General features: G+C 43.6%; 1 protein-coding gene across 5 annotated transcripts in view; it reads right to left on the bottom strand.

The window, feature by feature from the left end:
• The window catches only part of LOC126190922 (venom dipeptidyl peptidase 4-like), a 605,109-nt gene that overhangs the window by 86,327 nt on the left and 502,896 nt on the right, over positions 1-15,886 (bottom strand). Inside the window, exon 1 of one of the 5 annotated variants that reach the window (XM_049931560.1) lies at positions 1,588-1,629. The exons of the other annotated variants lie outside the window; for them this stretch is intronic. Within the exon in view, the coding sequence (XP_049787517.1) occupies positions 1,588-1,614 (27 nt within the window). The 5' untranslated portion in view covers positions 1,615-1,629. Of the gene's footprint in view, positions 1-1,587; positions 1,630-15,886 lie in introns of those variants that run through there. 5 annotated transcript variants of the gene reach the window in all.

The following is a 15,886-nucleotide window of genomic DNA, read 5'->3' as shown; positions in this document are numbered from 1 at the left end:
GCGGATTTCTTTGTAGAATCTATGGGAACCACCGACCTAGAGGAAACAAACTAAACCAGAAAACGTAAAGGTGATTAAAAAACAGCTTCAGAGCATCTGTAATGACGTCTGGGATTTTCAGCGGTGGAAAACGATTAACCTTGGCTTGCACGGAAATGTGGTGAATGTTTTGACAGCGCAAGATAAAGCTGGCAGTTTTCTTCACAGAATGGAACTTTATTAACGCAGGGCTGAAGGTCAAGAAATTTAGATGTTCCCAGAACTGATAGTGCCGTTCGGCAGCAACGGGGAAGAATGCTCATTCACACATGAAATAAGTCAGCACTCGCTATCAGCAATAAATTATATCAGTAGCTATTCTCCTGAACTGAAGAATCAACAAGTAAATGCATGGGTTTTAAGACCGTTTTCACTCAATCGATACATATTGTAAAAATGTTAGCAGTTCCACATTTCCTCCTAACCTACGGGATCAACTCGAACCAAACTTAGTACACATATCACTTACTGTCTGGAAAGAAGCGGCTGTGGTCTTAAGAACCATCTACTTATCAAAGGGGTGGGGGTTGGGTGTGAAAGAGGAGTAGTCCATGACGCGCACATACCCAGAGTTTGTTCATCCTGTATTTGAGAATGAGAGAACTTAGTCCTTGGAACAAACTTCACACATAATTTCAAACCTGTACGAAACTTTTACTCGCTGACACCTCCTACAAAATGACGAAGGGAAAAATGTTTATCGGTACTGTTCATGCAGTAAAAATTCCCGCATCAGGCATGACGTTTTAACTTATTTGTTCTTTGCTACTAATTCTTTTCGCCACACATTTTGCAGACAGTATTTATATTTACCATTGAATGTAGCTGCAAAATGATATCATGCGCGTGAGAAACTGCCGCATCATGCGTGTCGTTTTAATTTATGACTACTTTACTACTAACTCTATTCCCAATACATGATGCAGACAATATTGACATATGCTGCTGGATGTAACTGCAAATTGTTATCATTATACGACTCGTACTTCACGAGATAAGATATCATAAAAATTGAGCTAAGTGAAAACAAAACTGTAGGGGGACATTCGCTAGAAATACAGGTCAAATATGTGTACAAATATGGAATATGTTAAATATACGTGACAGGTGCGTACAAGCGTGAAACTGTGGGTAAAATGCTCCTCCTAAACACCTGAATAGATTTCAACCGAACTTTGTTCGTATGTTTCTTACTATCTGGAAGGAAATACTGTGGGATAAGAACCGCCAACTTCCTGTTGGGGTGGGGGTTATTGGCAGAGAAGGGTGTGGTAGGAGGAGATGGGCACAGTTAGGGGCAGGAGTAGATAGACAGAGATAGAGGAGACTATGAGATGGACAAAGATAGGGCGAGGTGGAAATGGACAGAGAAGGGGAGGAGGAGATAGACAGAGAGGGGGGGGGGGAATGGAGGCGGACAGAAAACGGGGGAGGAGGAGATGAACTGGAAGGGGAGAAGAAGAAGATGAATTAATAGAAGATTAATACTAGTCGCAACTTGTGAACGATCAGTCACAAAATTGTGATTTAGTTTAACTGTTACGGTACCTTTAATGTATGTGGCCTAGACTCCATCAGTTAATATTGGTTCAAAGTACAAGCAGGAATATATACACACATTCCAAATGATATAATAAACTTTCAATTTGATTCAGTTCTGGCAGTTTTATGAACACGTAAAAGGTCCACTCGTGGTAATTTTCCAGGTAATACACACGACGAATGGTTATTGAGGATCTGCGGCCTTAGGTACTGTCGTCGGGCGCGAATGAAGGCGCGCAGGTGCTAAGTTTCATGCTACCTGTCCGGGCACATCGGGTGGTCAGTCCGCGGAACGCTTGGACGGCGGCGAGAGGTGGCGTAATACCGCTAACACAACAGTAACCCGTGCTTTACGTAAGAAACACACTGTCGATGCCGAGCTGAGCCGTCTTGTCCGATCGTTCGGTGTACTGTAGTACCGGAGAGCCGCCCCCAATGTTTTATGCCGCTTAGCGCTCCTCCGCGGCCGACACTGGAGGCGCGGCTGCGCGTGCGCTATCGGCGCCGGAAGACCGATGGGGCAAATTATCAAGCGGTTTCCCGCGCAGTCGGAACTACTGGATACCGCGAACAGGCGTCCTGCGAACTGCTCGTCGTTATCGTTCCACTGTCGTCAGTACCTTGAGACACGCAATTGGCCCACGCGAATATCGCACTGATTCTCTTACTGAAATTAGCGTCTTAAGGGGCTCCGGAAAGGCTCAAAATCATGAAAAGTTCAATTTTTACTTTTTTGCGTTTTCTGAATCTGCAGACTATTACCTTTTAATAGATATATAATTTATTCAATTCCGAAGACTACAACTATTTTTAAATTTTTTTTGAAATGTGTTCTACATGGGCGTGACCCACTGTGGCGCTGTTAAACTGCTGTCAAATGGTGTTATTATTAACGTCTGTGTTCATCAGGTACATTTTAGTGTTGTGGCTAACCTATTTTCAGAGACTTAGCAGCACCTGAACTGTTGAAAAAGTGTATTCACGGAAAAACTCAAAACCCAAATGAAAGTGTAAATAGTGTTATATGGTCGAGAATCCCCAAGACTGTATTTGTTGGAATAGAAACACTTCACTTTGGTGTGTATGATGGTGTTGCGACTTTCAATGATGGCAACATTGTAAGGTGCAAGGTATTTAGAAATATGGGAATGAAGATAGGTTCTAACATGGTACGAGCGATGCTTGGTTTAGACAAGGAACGCCTTCGGGCTGCAGACAGGGCTGTAAAGAGTCTAGAAATACAAGCAAGAGTAAACAGGAGGAGGAACAAGAGGAAGCTGGAGGAGGAGTTTGCAGAGGATGAAGATAATCCATCCTATGGACCTGGAATGCACTAAAAAGTTAATCCAATCTTTGTCGCTCGATTCCCAAAACTTTTATTTTCTCATACTAATTACATGTTTTCTAAGGATCTTCCAAACATATTTGTTTCAAACTTTCAGTAAATGTTACACAGTACCTTCTGCATAATTTAACACAGCCTTTTTTTTAAAAAAAATGTATATTTTTGAATATATAAATAAAAAATTGCAGAAAAATGTTGTGAATTTTCATTACAATTGAAAAAAATCATCTTTAATAACTGAACTAAAATTTTGTAAAATCCCTGTATTAAGTTGTAGCCCATATTCCAATAAATAATCTGTAAAAAGTTCAGCTTCCTACCTCAAATACTTTGTGAGGAAAGATGTAATTTATAAGCGTTATTTTAACATTGCAAGTATAGGGCGTTCCGGAGCCCCTTAAGAAAAGTAAAGCAACAATTTTAATCCTTGTAATCGACTGTTATCGTTAAAAATACCTTAAGCACAATTTTATTACAAACGTATTATAAGGGGGTCGTCAATGAAGCAAAATTTTCAGAAGTATCAGTTGAATATTCTACTCGAACAATCTAGTTCACTATACATTTCTCATTTATTTTTTTTAATCTAACCAATAATCTGGTACCCCCTCGTTCTGCTCCGAGCGAGTTCTACTCTTCAGAGAACGTCACTTCGAATTAGCACCAACACTCCTTTGACAATTGTTAGCTAACTACGGTAGTTAAATAGAAACCTCGTTTTCCACATTTCATCCAATAGATTTTCATTGCTTTCGGTATCTCAGGTGACATTTTCTGGTAGTTGTACCACGTGTAAGCAAAAGCTGTCATCAGTTGGATTGAAACTCCAGTCCTTTACTACCTTATACGCTGCATGATTGCCTATAAAGTGATGTATCCAGTTACACGATGACCTACAGTAAAACGTGGAATGCAAACAAAAGTATTTTTTTTCCTTTTTTTAACTTACAGAAAGAGATGCGGTCGTCAACCTCAAACTACAATGTTCGAGGCAGACATACATTGCGACAAGGCTTATTATATTTTTTCGGCCCAGCTCAGGAAACATATCTTTTTAGGACCAACACAGGACATATTTTTGAAATTGCTTAAAGGCCTTAATAGTATACTGACTATTAAATCTTATTTGTTAAGTCGTATTTTTCGCTAGGTATGACTTCCTATTAGAAATTGTGTTCACGTGTAGGAGTGTGGGATGAGGATGTAGCCTCTTTAGCAACACTCTCCAGATAACTCTTGTTCTCACCTTGGGCCTTAAAAAAATTCTTACGATTGGTGAACCAGCAGCAGTAATAGCACTCTTATGTTTGTCTGTTTTCACGTAATCTCTAGTATCACTCTCTCCTCTATATGCGACAGCAAATTCTAGTATATAGTGTGCAATAAACACGTTCAATGTTGATGTCGTGAGATAGTTTAAAAATTTGTATTTCTTTTGCAAGCTAATGTTTGAATACTCCATTAGTAGTGTAGCGCTAAACACAGTCACGTCGATTAAATATTTGGGCGTAACATTGCTGAGCGATATGAAGTGGGACAAGCATGTAATGGCAGTTGTGGGGAAGGCGGATAGTCGTCTTCGGTTTCTTCGGGAGAAACGCTGGCGGGTAATTTGAAGAGCTCGAAATCTCAGCATAGTGTTGACCCAATGAGTTAGAAATTGCGACGGGGTCCACTAACGTATCATGCGCGACAGTGAGCCCAGAGACCGGGGAGAAACTAGGCGCGCCAGATAACCGTCGAATCCGACTCCAAACTTCCGAGGAGGGAGTGAAGGTGTTAAATGAACTAGTAAAGAAGTCCCAGCTTGCCTTCTTGCTATCGCGGATGACGCGACGGCATCGCGCACGGAACTGCTTATAGCGGATACAGTTGGGCAAAGTAGGATGGTGTCGGAAAACGCGAAGAGCACGTCGCCGCTCACGTATTGCGTCACGGCATGCCTCGTTCCACCAAGGAACTGGGGGGCGCCGGGGCAATTCGGAGGTGCGTGGTATTGAATGTTTCGCAGCTGTAAGAATAAAGTCTGTAATATGTGTGACCTCATCGTTAGAGACAAAAAAAGTGTCCAATCGGCTTGGGCAAACTTCCAGCGTCGCGGGCGCATATATGGCAGTTGAGGCTGCAGTCTAAGGACACATGGAAAGTGGTCACTCGATTGTGTATCATCAAGGGCGAACCATTCGAAGCGCCGAGCTAGCGAAACAGTACCGACCGAAAGGTCCAAATGAGAGAAATTTGTCGTGGAGGCAGACAAAAATGTAGGGTCCCCAGTGTTGAGGCAAACAAGATCCGCTTGGTGGAAGACGTCTAGCAATAGTGAACCACGCAGACAAGGATGTGGAGATCCCCAAAGCGGGTGGTGGGCATTGAAGTCCCCAACCAGCAAATAGGGGGGTGGAAGCTGACCAAGAAGATGAAGGAGATCAGCTCGTGCCATTGGTGTGGACGATGGAATGTATACAGTACAAAGAGAGAAGGTGTATCCAGAAAGGGAAAGACGGACAGCGACAGCTTGGAAGGAAGTGTTTAAGGGGATTGGGTGATAATGGAGAGTATCATGGAGAAGAATCATACGTCCTCCATGTGCTGTAGTGCCTTCAACAGAGGGGAGATCAAATCGGATGGACTGAAAATGGGGGAGAACAAAGCGGTCGTGGGGACGCAGCTTTGTTTCCTGAAGACAGAAGATGACCGGCGAGTAGGATCGTAAGAGGATCGACAATTCATCCCGATTGGTTCGAATGCCGCGGATATTCCAGTGGATAATGGACATAGGGTGAACAGAAAATGTGACCAAGGTTGCCGTCAACTCAACGACTGCTCAGAGCTTGCGACCGACAGCATGGAACGGCATTCAGCCGAAGGCAGAAGATCCTGATCCACAGGTTGTTCAGGAGCAGCTCCTGCCACCAGCGATCGGCCAGTTGATCGGCCGCCAGCAGTGCGCCTCGGCGACACGGACGACGGCCGAGGGCGGTTACTGCCAGGTGGTGCTGTAGATGACACACGCCGTGGCGGAGAAGGAGAGGAACTGGGTTTCTTATTAGCCTTCTTGGAAACATGATGTTTAGATGAAGGAGGAACCGATGGTTGTGAAGTTGGGGTACGTAAAAAATCGTCATGAGTATGCTCTTTTTTGGAAGTCTTGGTGTCTGACTTTTGGGCTCGAGATTTAGCAGAACCCGATGAAGGGTGAGCCATAGAGTGAGCAGGCGAAAGTGGGGAGGTTGAACGGGCGATCTTTGCGCTGGCCGATAAGTCTGCATGGCCGCCTCCTTTGTTGGCCGAGGAGAGGCAAGGACAGTGGTGTATTTTCCTGTCTGAGGCACAGTGAGCTTTCGACTGGCGAGTAATTTTCGAGCAGCAAAAGTCGACACCTTTTCCTTCACTCTGATTTCCTGAATGAGCTTTTCGTCTTTAAAAATGGGGCAATCTCGAGAGGAAGCAGCGTGGTCACCCATACAGTTGATGCAACGAGGGGATGGAGATGGACAAGCACCCTCATGGGCATCCTTGCCACACGTAACACATTTGGCCGGATTGGAACAGGACTGGCTGGTGTGATTGAACCGCTGATACCGATAGCAACGCGTTGGGTTTGGGATGTAAGGGCGAACAGAAATTATCTCATAGCCCGCTTTGATTTTCAATGGGAGTTGAACTTTGTCAAATGTCAGGAAGACAGTATGGGTTGGAATGATGTTTGTGTCAACCCTTTTCATGACTCTATGAACAGCCGTTACGTCCTGGTCAGAATTTTCTCGTCGGACAATCCGTCGAGGGAGCGTGTATAAACGACTAACAACAAGATGCCATTTCGTAATCTGGAACAAGACTTTACAGGACCTGCAATTGCGTCGACAAATTTCTGAATAATGAAAGGGTTGACCGTGGAGAAGTCGTGACCTTCGTCAGGCTGAGAAACAAAAAGGAACTGTGGCAACGACGGAAGGACTGTCTGTGGCTGAGACTCATTGAACTTACGCTTGTGAGCAGATATAGTAGAAGATGAGGAAACCATTGCGAAAGTATCCCCCATGATTACCGGCGTCTCCGATGGCGCGCTCCTTCCTTGTGGGGGCCCACTCTGAGGGCACTCCCACCTTAAGTGATTGTTCACACCTCAGGTCACACCTCCCGAGAAACGGATGGAGGGACCAATTGGCACTTTCGGAAGGTATCAGCTCGGGTAATCACCCCTCCCTGGGCCTGGCCGTTACCAGGGGGTACATACGTGTCCTACCTGTCTACCCGGGGCGGGGAATTACGCGTTACCCCATCACTGGCTATGCATGGAAATGTGTGGGCCTTCAGACACGCACAGGGAGGAAAAAAGAGAAAGGGAAAAACAAAGAAAGGGAAAGGAAAGAATAGAGGTCTCAAACGCCGCAGCGGAGAAAAGGGTAAAGAGAAGAGGTAAGGAAAAGAGAAGGACGAAGGAAGGACAAAGGAAGGACGAAGACTTGCAAGCAGAGAAAGCGAAGAAAGCGTTACACTCTCGAGCATCCGTCTCCAGACATAGGCACAAAACATACTCCCAGAGGGGGAGAAAGGGAAGGAAAGAGGAGGAGGTGAGGTGGGGGGGCGAAGATGGGGGATGGGGAAGGATGCGGAAAAGGAAGGTATGCAGTCTGGAAAGGAAGGAGGGCCAACTTAGCTCGGGGTCCCGTGCTCGCTACGCACATATCCACAAAAGAGTTGTGGACCACCTGGCGGGGGGGGGAACCCAGGGTTATTGTGCAGTTCGGTCCCCGGGGACACCATCTCACCTCTCACCCCTCCCTCCCCCCACCCGGGAACGTCTCATATCAGACGAGTGTAGTAACCCCAAATGTTTGTGTGGTACTTTGTGGATAGCCCTCGTTATTAGTTTGTAAAAAGGGGGTTAGCATTGGCTAATTAAAGAAGCGGGTAAAAGACCGAAGTGTGAGCTGGAAGTGCAAAGAAGAAGGTAATTAAATCCATTTCCAAACTCCCACAACCGCCGTCTGCATTATGATACTGTGGCCGTATGGCCTGAACGCACTGTAGATGATATGGGTATAGCAATTGTTCATGAAGTACCCTCTCCCCAGATAGAGAGCAGGACACGCCTTCTCGCCTTCTGTTGCTGCTAACGTCGCACATGGTTCAGGCGTTTCTTTCAGCGAACGTAGCACACGAACATCCATGACAGCCGTGCGGACTGTGCGGGTCTTCAGATGGTTCAAATGGCTCTGAGCACTATGGGACTTAACTTGTGAGGTCATCAGTCCCCTAGAGCTTAGAACTACTTAAACCTAACCTAACCTAAGGACATCACACACACCTCTGTGCCCGAGGCAGGATTCCAACCTAGGACCGTAACGGTCGCGCGGTTCCAGACTGTAGCGCCTAGAACCGCTCGGCCACAGCAGCCGGCGCGGGGCCTTCCACAGTCTTCGGATGTGGGATGTGCAGGCGTACGTGTGTCCCTCAGAGTTAAGAAAAGTTTACCGAACAGCTTATCAGAGGGCACTCTGCACTGTGCATGTTTTCCGCGGTAGAGGGTACGGGCTTGCAGGCTACGCCCATTTGCTAAACCATTGCAAAATATCGTATCTGCCATTTCACTTGTCGAGTAGTAGGCTTCCATTGCTAACAAGTGGTAGAAGAGAGAAAATGAAAACGTACTACACGATCTGTAGGTACAAACAGCGCAGTAATTGTAAACAAATAAGTAAATCAGCGTTTGGAAGAAGGTAAAACACCATGATATTTACCCAGAGTTGACAGTACGTACAGTAAGGCACACAAACACGACGAAAACTAACTTAGCCTAGAACACAACTCGAGCCACACAACTGGCTATAGACCGCCTAAAGGTGCAACGACTGTGCTAATATCCGCAACCAAGCGCCACGCAGCCCTTCCTATAAACACGTGCTTCTCTCGGAAAGTATACGTTTCCGGACCCAAGCTTATTGGACTTACTTTTCTTGTTTCGATGAGTACTACCACCTCTCAAAGTATTCGAAAGTTTTTTTTTGAATACCCTGTATAAGCAGACTGAAGCGACGAATGTAAATTTATTAAAATCCCAGCCCGGGTACAAATTTTCATTCGTTGCTTCAGTCTGCATATACACATCTAGCATTACACATGTGTGTCTGGATACATTTAGTTAGACAGTGCATGTAACTTATCTGCAATGCTGTGTTATCTAACCATGCAGTTGGACGTCCCTAACCTGTAGCAATAACAACAAAAATGAAATAAAAACTTCTCGGATGCCCGTAGCGGTTAGTCGGTGCGTGTTTAAACATTACTCCTGAATGTGACACTTTGCAATTAAAAAAAATTAACAATGAAACATTTTGATAGTGATGCGAACATTTGACTAGATAGATGGGACTTGATATGGCGCTGATACTGTTTTGTTTGATACGAAGAACTGTTGGGTGGGAGCGTAAATAAACAATTATAATTTTGTGTGAGATTATGTATATATTACCGGCAAAATGTGGCATCTAGCATTTTATCAAATGCCTAGGCAATAATTAGAATATCAAAAATTGTTAAGGCAGGGTATGAAATGCATCTTATTCTATATTTTGCTTGGGCACTTAATAAGAAGCTGGTTACGTTTAAGGTAAAGTATGAAAGAATTGATAAATTAAGTATTTTGACGGTTACAAGGTCTTCAGATATCCTTGTTATAACGGTTTATTTCTGTTCGGTTGGAGTTCAAGAAGTACAGCCTCGAAGTATGCAAAAATTTAAAGTTTAGATTCAGTTATTGTTTACTAACTAGGCCAACGGCCTTGCCGCAGTCGGGCTTGGCTAGCGCTTGGATGGGTCATCGTCTGGGTCCGCCGAGTGCTACAGGCAAGCGGGGTGTTGCCAGCCCTTGTGAGGTCATTTAAGGACTACTTGATTGACAAGTGGCGGCACGTGTTACGAAAACTGTCAATGGCCGAGAGAGCGGTGTGCTGACCACATGCCGCTCCGTATCCGCATTATCCGCATCCGTTGACGCCTATGGACTCAGGATGACACGGCGGCCGGTCGGTACCGTTGGGCCTTCACAGCCTGTTCGGATTGTGCGTTTTTAGTGTTTGTTAGACATTTTTAACTACTGTTAAACAGTTTTTTTCCGTTGTTCATTACATATTAATAATGCTTAAAAACACTATTACAACACATCTGCTTCAGAATAAGCCAATTTTCAGAAACGCATTTTGCTATAATTTTCATGTTTTAATTCCATTTTCAATAAATGTACAAATTTCTCGTTTGGACATGATATGTCATGGCAGTTTCATACTTTGCCTATGTCCTTTTCGTATTTTATAAAATATATAGGCAGTTTATATATTTCCTAGAATAAGTGTTAAGTTGAAATCAAACTGAACACTTTGCCAAAAAGTTCTACGCATTTTATACAGGGTGATTCAAAAAGAATACCACAACTTTAAAAATGTGTATTTAATGAAAGAAACATAATATAACCTTCTGTTATACATCATTACAAAGAGTATTTAAAAAGGGTTTTTTTTTCACTCAAAAACAAGTTTAGAGATGTTCAATATGGCCCCCTCCAGACACTCGAGCAATATCAACCCGATACTCCAACTCGTTCCACACTCTCTGTAGCATATCAGGCGTAACAGTTTGGATAGCTGCTGTTATTTCTCGTTTCAAATCATCAATGGTGGCTGGGAGAGGTGGCCGAAACACCATATCCTTAACATACCCCCATAAGAAAAAATCGCAGGGGGTAAGATCAGGGCTTCTTGGAGGCCAGTGATGAAGTGCTCTGTAACGGGCTGCCTGGCGACCGATCCATCGCCTCGGGTAGTTGACGTTCAGGTAGTTACGGACAGATAAGTGCCAATGTGGTGGCGCTCCATCCTGCTGAAATATGAATTGTTGTGCTTCTTGTTCGAGCTGAGGGAACAGCCAATTCTCTAACATCTCCAGAAACTGTAGTCCAGTTACAGTAGCACCTTCGAAGAAAAAGGGACCAAAAACTTTATTGGCTGAAATGGCACAGAAAACGTTCACCTTAGGCGAGTCACGTTCATACTGAGTTGTTTCCCGCGGATTCTCAGTGCCCCATATGCTGTACTCAATAACACAAAAAGCTTTCTATTGAGCAGTCGCCATCTTAGCATCAACTGACGCTGACGCCTAGTCAACAGCACCTCAAGCGAACAAATGTACAACTAAATGAAACTTTATAGCTCCCTTAATTCGCCGACAGATAGTGCATAGCTCTGCCTTTTGTCGTTGCAGAGTTTTAAATTCCGAAAGTTGTGGTATTCTTTTTGAATCACCCTGTACATTACCTAGGTGTTCTATACAATGCCTTGATTTGGTACGTTGCCTGTAACGTATATGAGGGAGTGATGAGAAGTGACGTCTAAGATTTTTTTATTCTGTTCTCCAGATCGGTTGAGGTGTTACACGTAATGCATATTATTCGGTCGGCTTTACCGCTTCGCTGATGTAAGTTGCATCCCCCTGCCGCTAGAGGGCTCCGAGCTGTAGCGTGTATCTTGGTGGTGTGTAACTTAACTATGTCAGTGTACTGCGAGATTCCCAGACAATTGAAACTGCGGTGTTTGTCCACACACGGAACAGCCTTTCTTTCAGCACGACAACGCTAGACAACACACGAGGGTTGCGACATGTGCAACAATCCGATTCCTTAGTTCACTGTCATCGCTCATCCGCCATACTATCCCGACTTGGCCCTATCCGATTTTCATCCGCTTCCAAAAAAAAGGGACCTTACTTTTAAGGTGACGATGCGGCGCAAGCAGAGATGAGGTTGTGGCTCCGTCAACAAAGACAAACTTTCTACTGTGACGGCATTAACAAACTGGTGTCTCGTTGGGAGAAATGTGTTCGTCGCCAGGGTGACAAAGTTGAGAAATAAATTTGTAGAAACGAGAATAAAGATGATGAATCTAAACAAAGTTTGTTTTATTTAAAAATATTTGAGAGTTTCTACATTACAAATTCGGAGCCTTTACTTTTCAATGTGGCCTCGTACACTGTTTGCAATAGAATCATTGGATGTCTGAACACAGCTGCTAAATTTTACAACACAAACGAAGAGGTAAAGCACTTTACATGGACAGCTGTGACCGAGCGGTTCTAGGCGCTGTAGTCCGGAACCGCGCTGCTGCTACGGTCGCACGTTCGAATCCTGCCTCGGGCATGGATGTGTGTGATGTTCTTAGGTTAGTTAGGTTTAAGTCGTTCTAAGTCTAGGGGACTGATGACCTCAGATGTTAGGTCCCATAGTGCTCAGAGCCATTTGAACCATTTGACAACTAACATTACTGGAGAGCAACGAAAGTTTCTGCATGCAGGGGCAGCAGGTTACTGTGTCAGAGCGTCAGCGAATGAGTGCATGATAGCTGCGTGTGTAAACACCAGCCCGTTCACTCGTCGCGAATCGTCACACAAGTGGCGAATATGACAATCTGAGGTGGCGCACTTGTTAAAAACACTGGAGCTTACAGCGACGATTCAAAAACTTACTCGGCCTTACTGGTTTAGGTTTTCCTGGATATCCCTATACCACATAAAGCAAATGCCGGCATAGAGTATGGTTCGCCCCTAAACAGAAGAAAGAATAATTATTTGTTCGTATTTCAAGCTGTGAGATACGGTAGCAGCGAGCGTATTTTCATGGAGCGATAGGTGCACTGCACGGAGAAACTCCTCAGATTCTTCACGAGAAGCTGCTTAAGATTGTCTCAACCCTCTCGGAAATTAAGGCCGGCGACATAAAAGTTCAAATGGTAGAAATGGCTCTGAGCACTATGGGACTTAACATCTGAGATCATCAGTCCCCAAGAACTTAGAACTACTTAAACCTAACCAACCTAAGGACATCACACACATCCATGCCCGAGGCAGGATTCGAACCTGCGACCGCAGCAGTCACGCGGTTCCGGACTGAAGCGATTAGAACCGCTCGGCCACCGCGGCCGGCCGACATAAAAGTGTTAGACTGGTTAAGGAACAGTGAAAATAATACTTTTTTGGTATTAGATGACTGTAAGAAACAATTTAGAACTGAAGATAGTTATCAAGAAAATAAATTTAGAAAATGTTGTTTTCATATGTTCAGCTACACATTGCCTTGTAGGCAGTAAAATCTAATACACACTGCTGGGCCGGCCGGAGTGGCCGTGCGGTTCTAGGCGCTACAGTCTGGAACCGAGCGACCGCTACGGTCGCAGGTTCGAATCCTGCCTCGGGCATGGATGTGTGTGATGTCCTTATGTTAGTTAGGTTTAATTAGCTCTAAGTTCTAGGCGACTGATGACCTCAGAAGTTAAGTCGCATAGTGCTCAGAGCCATACACACTGCTTCTGCGCTGCATATAGTATTCTAATGTACAATATTCCTTATGAATTTTGCATGGTAAGTCAATATTTAAATGAACAGATACATCCCTTATGATTATTTTCTCCTCGTAACGAAGGTAATTTCTAGCATAAAGTTCATTTTTAATCACTTTGTTCTGTTTCTTTTAAGATGTTAGCAAAAATTTTGATACTTTGTGTAAGAACTTATAGATAGAATGGGGAAATAAAAATGGATGTTGGAACTACATTCAAGTAACAACCCTATACAAGGCATGAACTGAATAATAAACGTATGCAAGTTGAGACGAAAGAGCAGGTTCGCACATGCGCGTGATGTTCACTCTGCCAACAGCCCGTTACTTATTTTCAGCTGCTATCCGAATAACTTACTGTTAATCAGGAACTGTTGGTGATAGACATGCGCACAACCCCCACATCGGTTTCGCAGACTTCGGATTGCTTTTCGAAGAGACGCAGTCTCCGTCGAAGGAGAGCCCGTGTTTGAGTGTGTGTTTGGAGCTTATGGGCGCTGAACACCTAGGTTATCAGCGCCCCGCACGTGTTTGAAACGTTCCGTCAGCACCCAAGCTGTTAAAGGCGAAGTACTGGTACAAAGAAACAAAAATGGAGAAGAGAATCGCCCAGTGCCTTATTGGAGCAACAATCTCGATTTCGCCTGAATCAATTTAGTGAAACCACGGAAATTTAAATCATAATGACGAAGTGATGGTTCCTTGCGAATAACACTGCAAGTCCTAAGCACTGTGCAGTTTCGCTTGGTTTAGATAACGATGTTCCTAATGCTGATTGTAGTCATGTTAGTGTGTAGTTATCAGGTCTATTAGACGATGGTTCAAGAATAATTTCGATTCTAAATAAAAGTATTCAATGTTCCATCTTCACGGAATATACAGTATTTGTGTACGCGAATAAACCTGTTCAAACTTTGAGAACTTATCGATAAAATGGATCATAATAATAAATTTTTGTGACAGCAGTTCATAATTCGAAAAACATATCAGATACCTGGGAATTATAAAAAATAAAAATCTACAATCTGAAATGGGGCTAAACGGTAAAATTGATGTCTTTTAACCTGCTCCTGTAACATTCCGCATAACATTTACACCTAATTCCTGTAAGGAAGGAAAGCCATTTCTGTTTTTTAGTAGCTTAGCGCTAAACGTCAGATACATACGAACATGAAAATTATCTGATTTATTACGCAATAAGTGTGGTCGCAGATCGAATTTGAAGTTTCTGACACAGCTGGAGGTTTGATTAACTTTCGCGCTCTTGATTTCGCTGGCCTTCGTTTTCAGAAAAACAAACGTCTATGAAAATCTATTAAATAAGTGACTGGTTCTTCGACCTAATAGTCCGCTAGTGTGGGCGCCATAGCCAGTCTAGGCATATTGTAGAGAATGTTATCCCAGTCGCAGTTATTAAATACATGTACCAAGGATGGTTTCTGGAAAACAGATGAATGGGGTGGAGAACAATGACAAACTTACCAGAAAATTACGGTTGGCTGTACGCATATTAACTAATTATCGTTAATCCTTTCATTGTTAACGTCTAGGTAAGAGGATCCAGAATTTGTTTCCAGTTATGTAATTATGAGGTAGGAATTACGTAGGGCCGCCTGCTCCGCTTGGATTTTTCGTCATACATTAGTTGTAAGTACACATTATGCACCAAAACGCTCGTCTCAGATTTCTGTATAATTTTTGGGAAATAACTTAGTATCTTATTTATTAATGGAAAGTGTTTTAAATATGGAGCAGATGTGACTCTGGGCTATACAGGCTACAGAGCAATCTGCTGCCTGATGCATTATTTCGTATATTTGTTCGCTTCGGCAAATTACAAGCAGATTGTCACCGTGCAAGCTAAACTAGAACCCGCGCTCCGTCAGAGATCAGTCTGTAAGAGTAAACAAGATTTCAAAGCAGGCAACACTAATACATGCTACCCAGTATAAGAGATATTAAATTTATCGATTGGCCGAGCTCAAAAAATATGTGGACGATTTGTTTCATAACTGACTTTAAAATGATTCCTCTGTCACTTCGAGTCTCACCTGTCGGCTGTCTTCTTTCAAAGGATGCGTCTCATCTTGTGATAACATTTCTGTTTACAGTTTACTAGTCCATTGGCGACGCACTGTTTTACAACATTTCTGCGATATCTCGATTTCACAAGAGAATCGTGAGCAATCTCATAACATATGGAAAGTAGACATTACAGACAACACAAGATAGAAGCACAATTCGAATAGCGCGCCATATCGTGTCTGCACTCTTTTTTTTTTTATCTCCCCGTGTCATACGTCGGTGGCAGTGAAAAAGTATCGAAAGTTTCGCGACAGACACAACAAATGCAGTGGTAATATAAACTTTGCGAGAGAGCACAAATCATCATACATCAATCAATTTGTAAGTTACGAATATTGAAGGAAAGAAAGCTAGGCGATAACAAAATATAACTACACACAGTAAAGCGGAAGCGAATGCTTCGCGGATTGTGGAAAAACGTTGAATAAGCAGAGACCTTATTTTACGAACGTACTGAAGCGCAGCAGCGCTCCCAGCGGTTGTGCACATAA

Source organism: Schistocerca cancellata, chromosome 6, assembly GCF_023864275.1.
Source record: "Schistocerca cancellata isolate TAMUIC-IGC-003103 chromosome 6, iqSchCanc2.1, whole genome shotgun sequence".
Taxonomy (NCBI): domain Eukaryota; kingdom Metazoa; phylum Arthropoda; class Insecta; order Orthoptera; family Acrididae; genus Schistocerca; species Schistocerca cancellata.
This window is presented reverse-complemented; position numbering and strand designations above follow the sequence as displayed.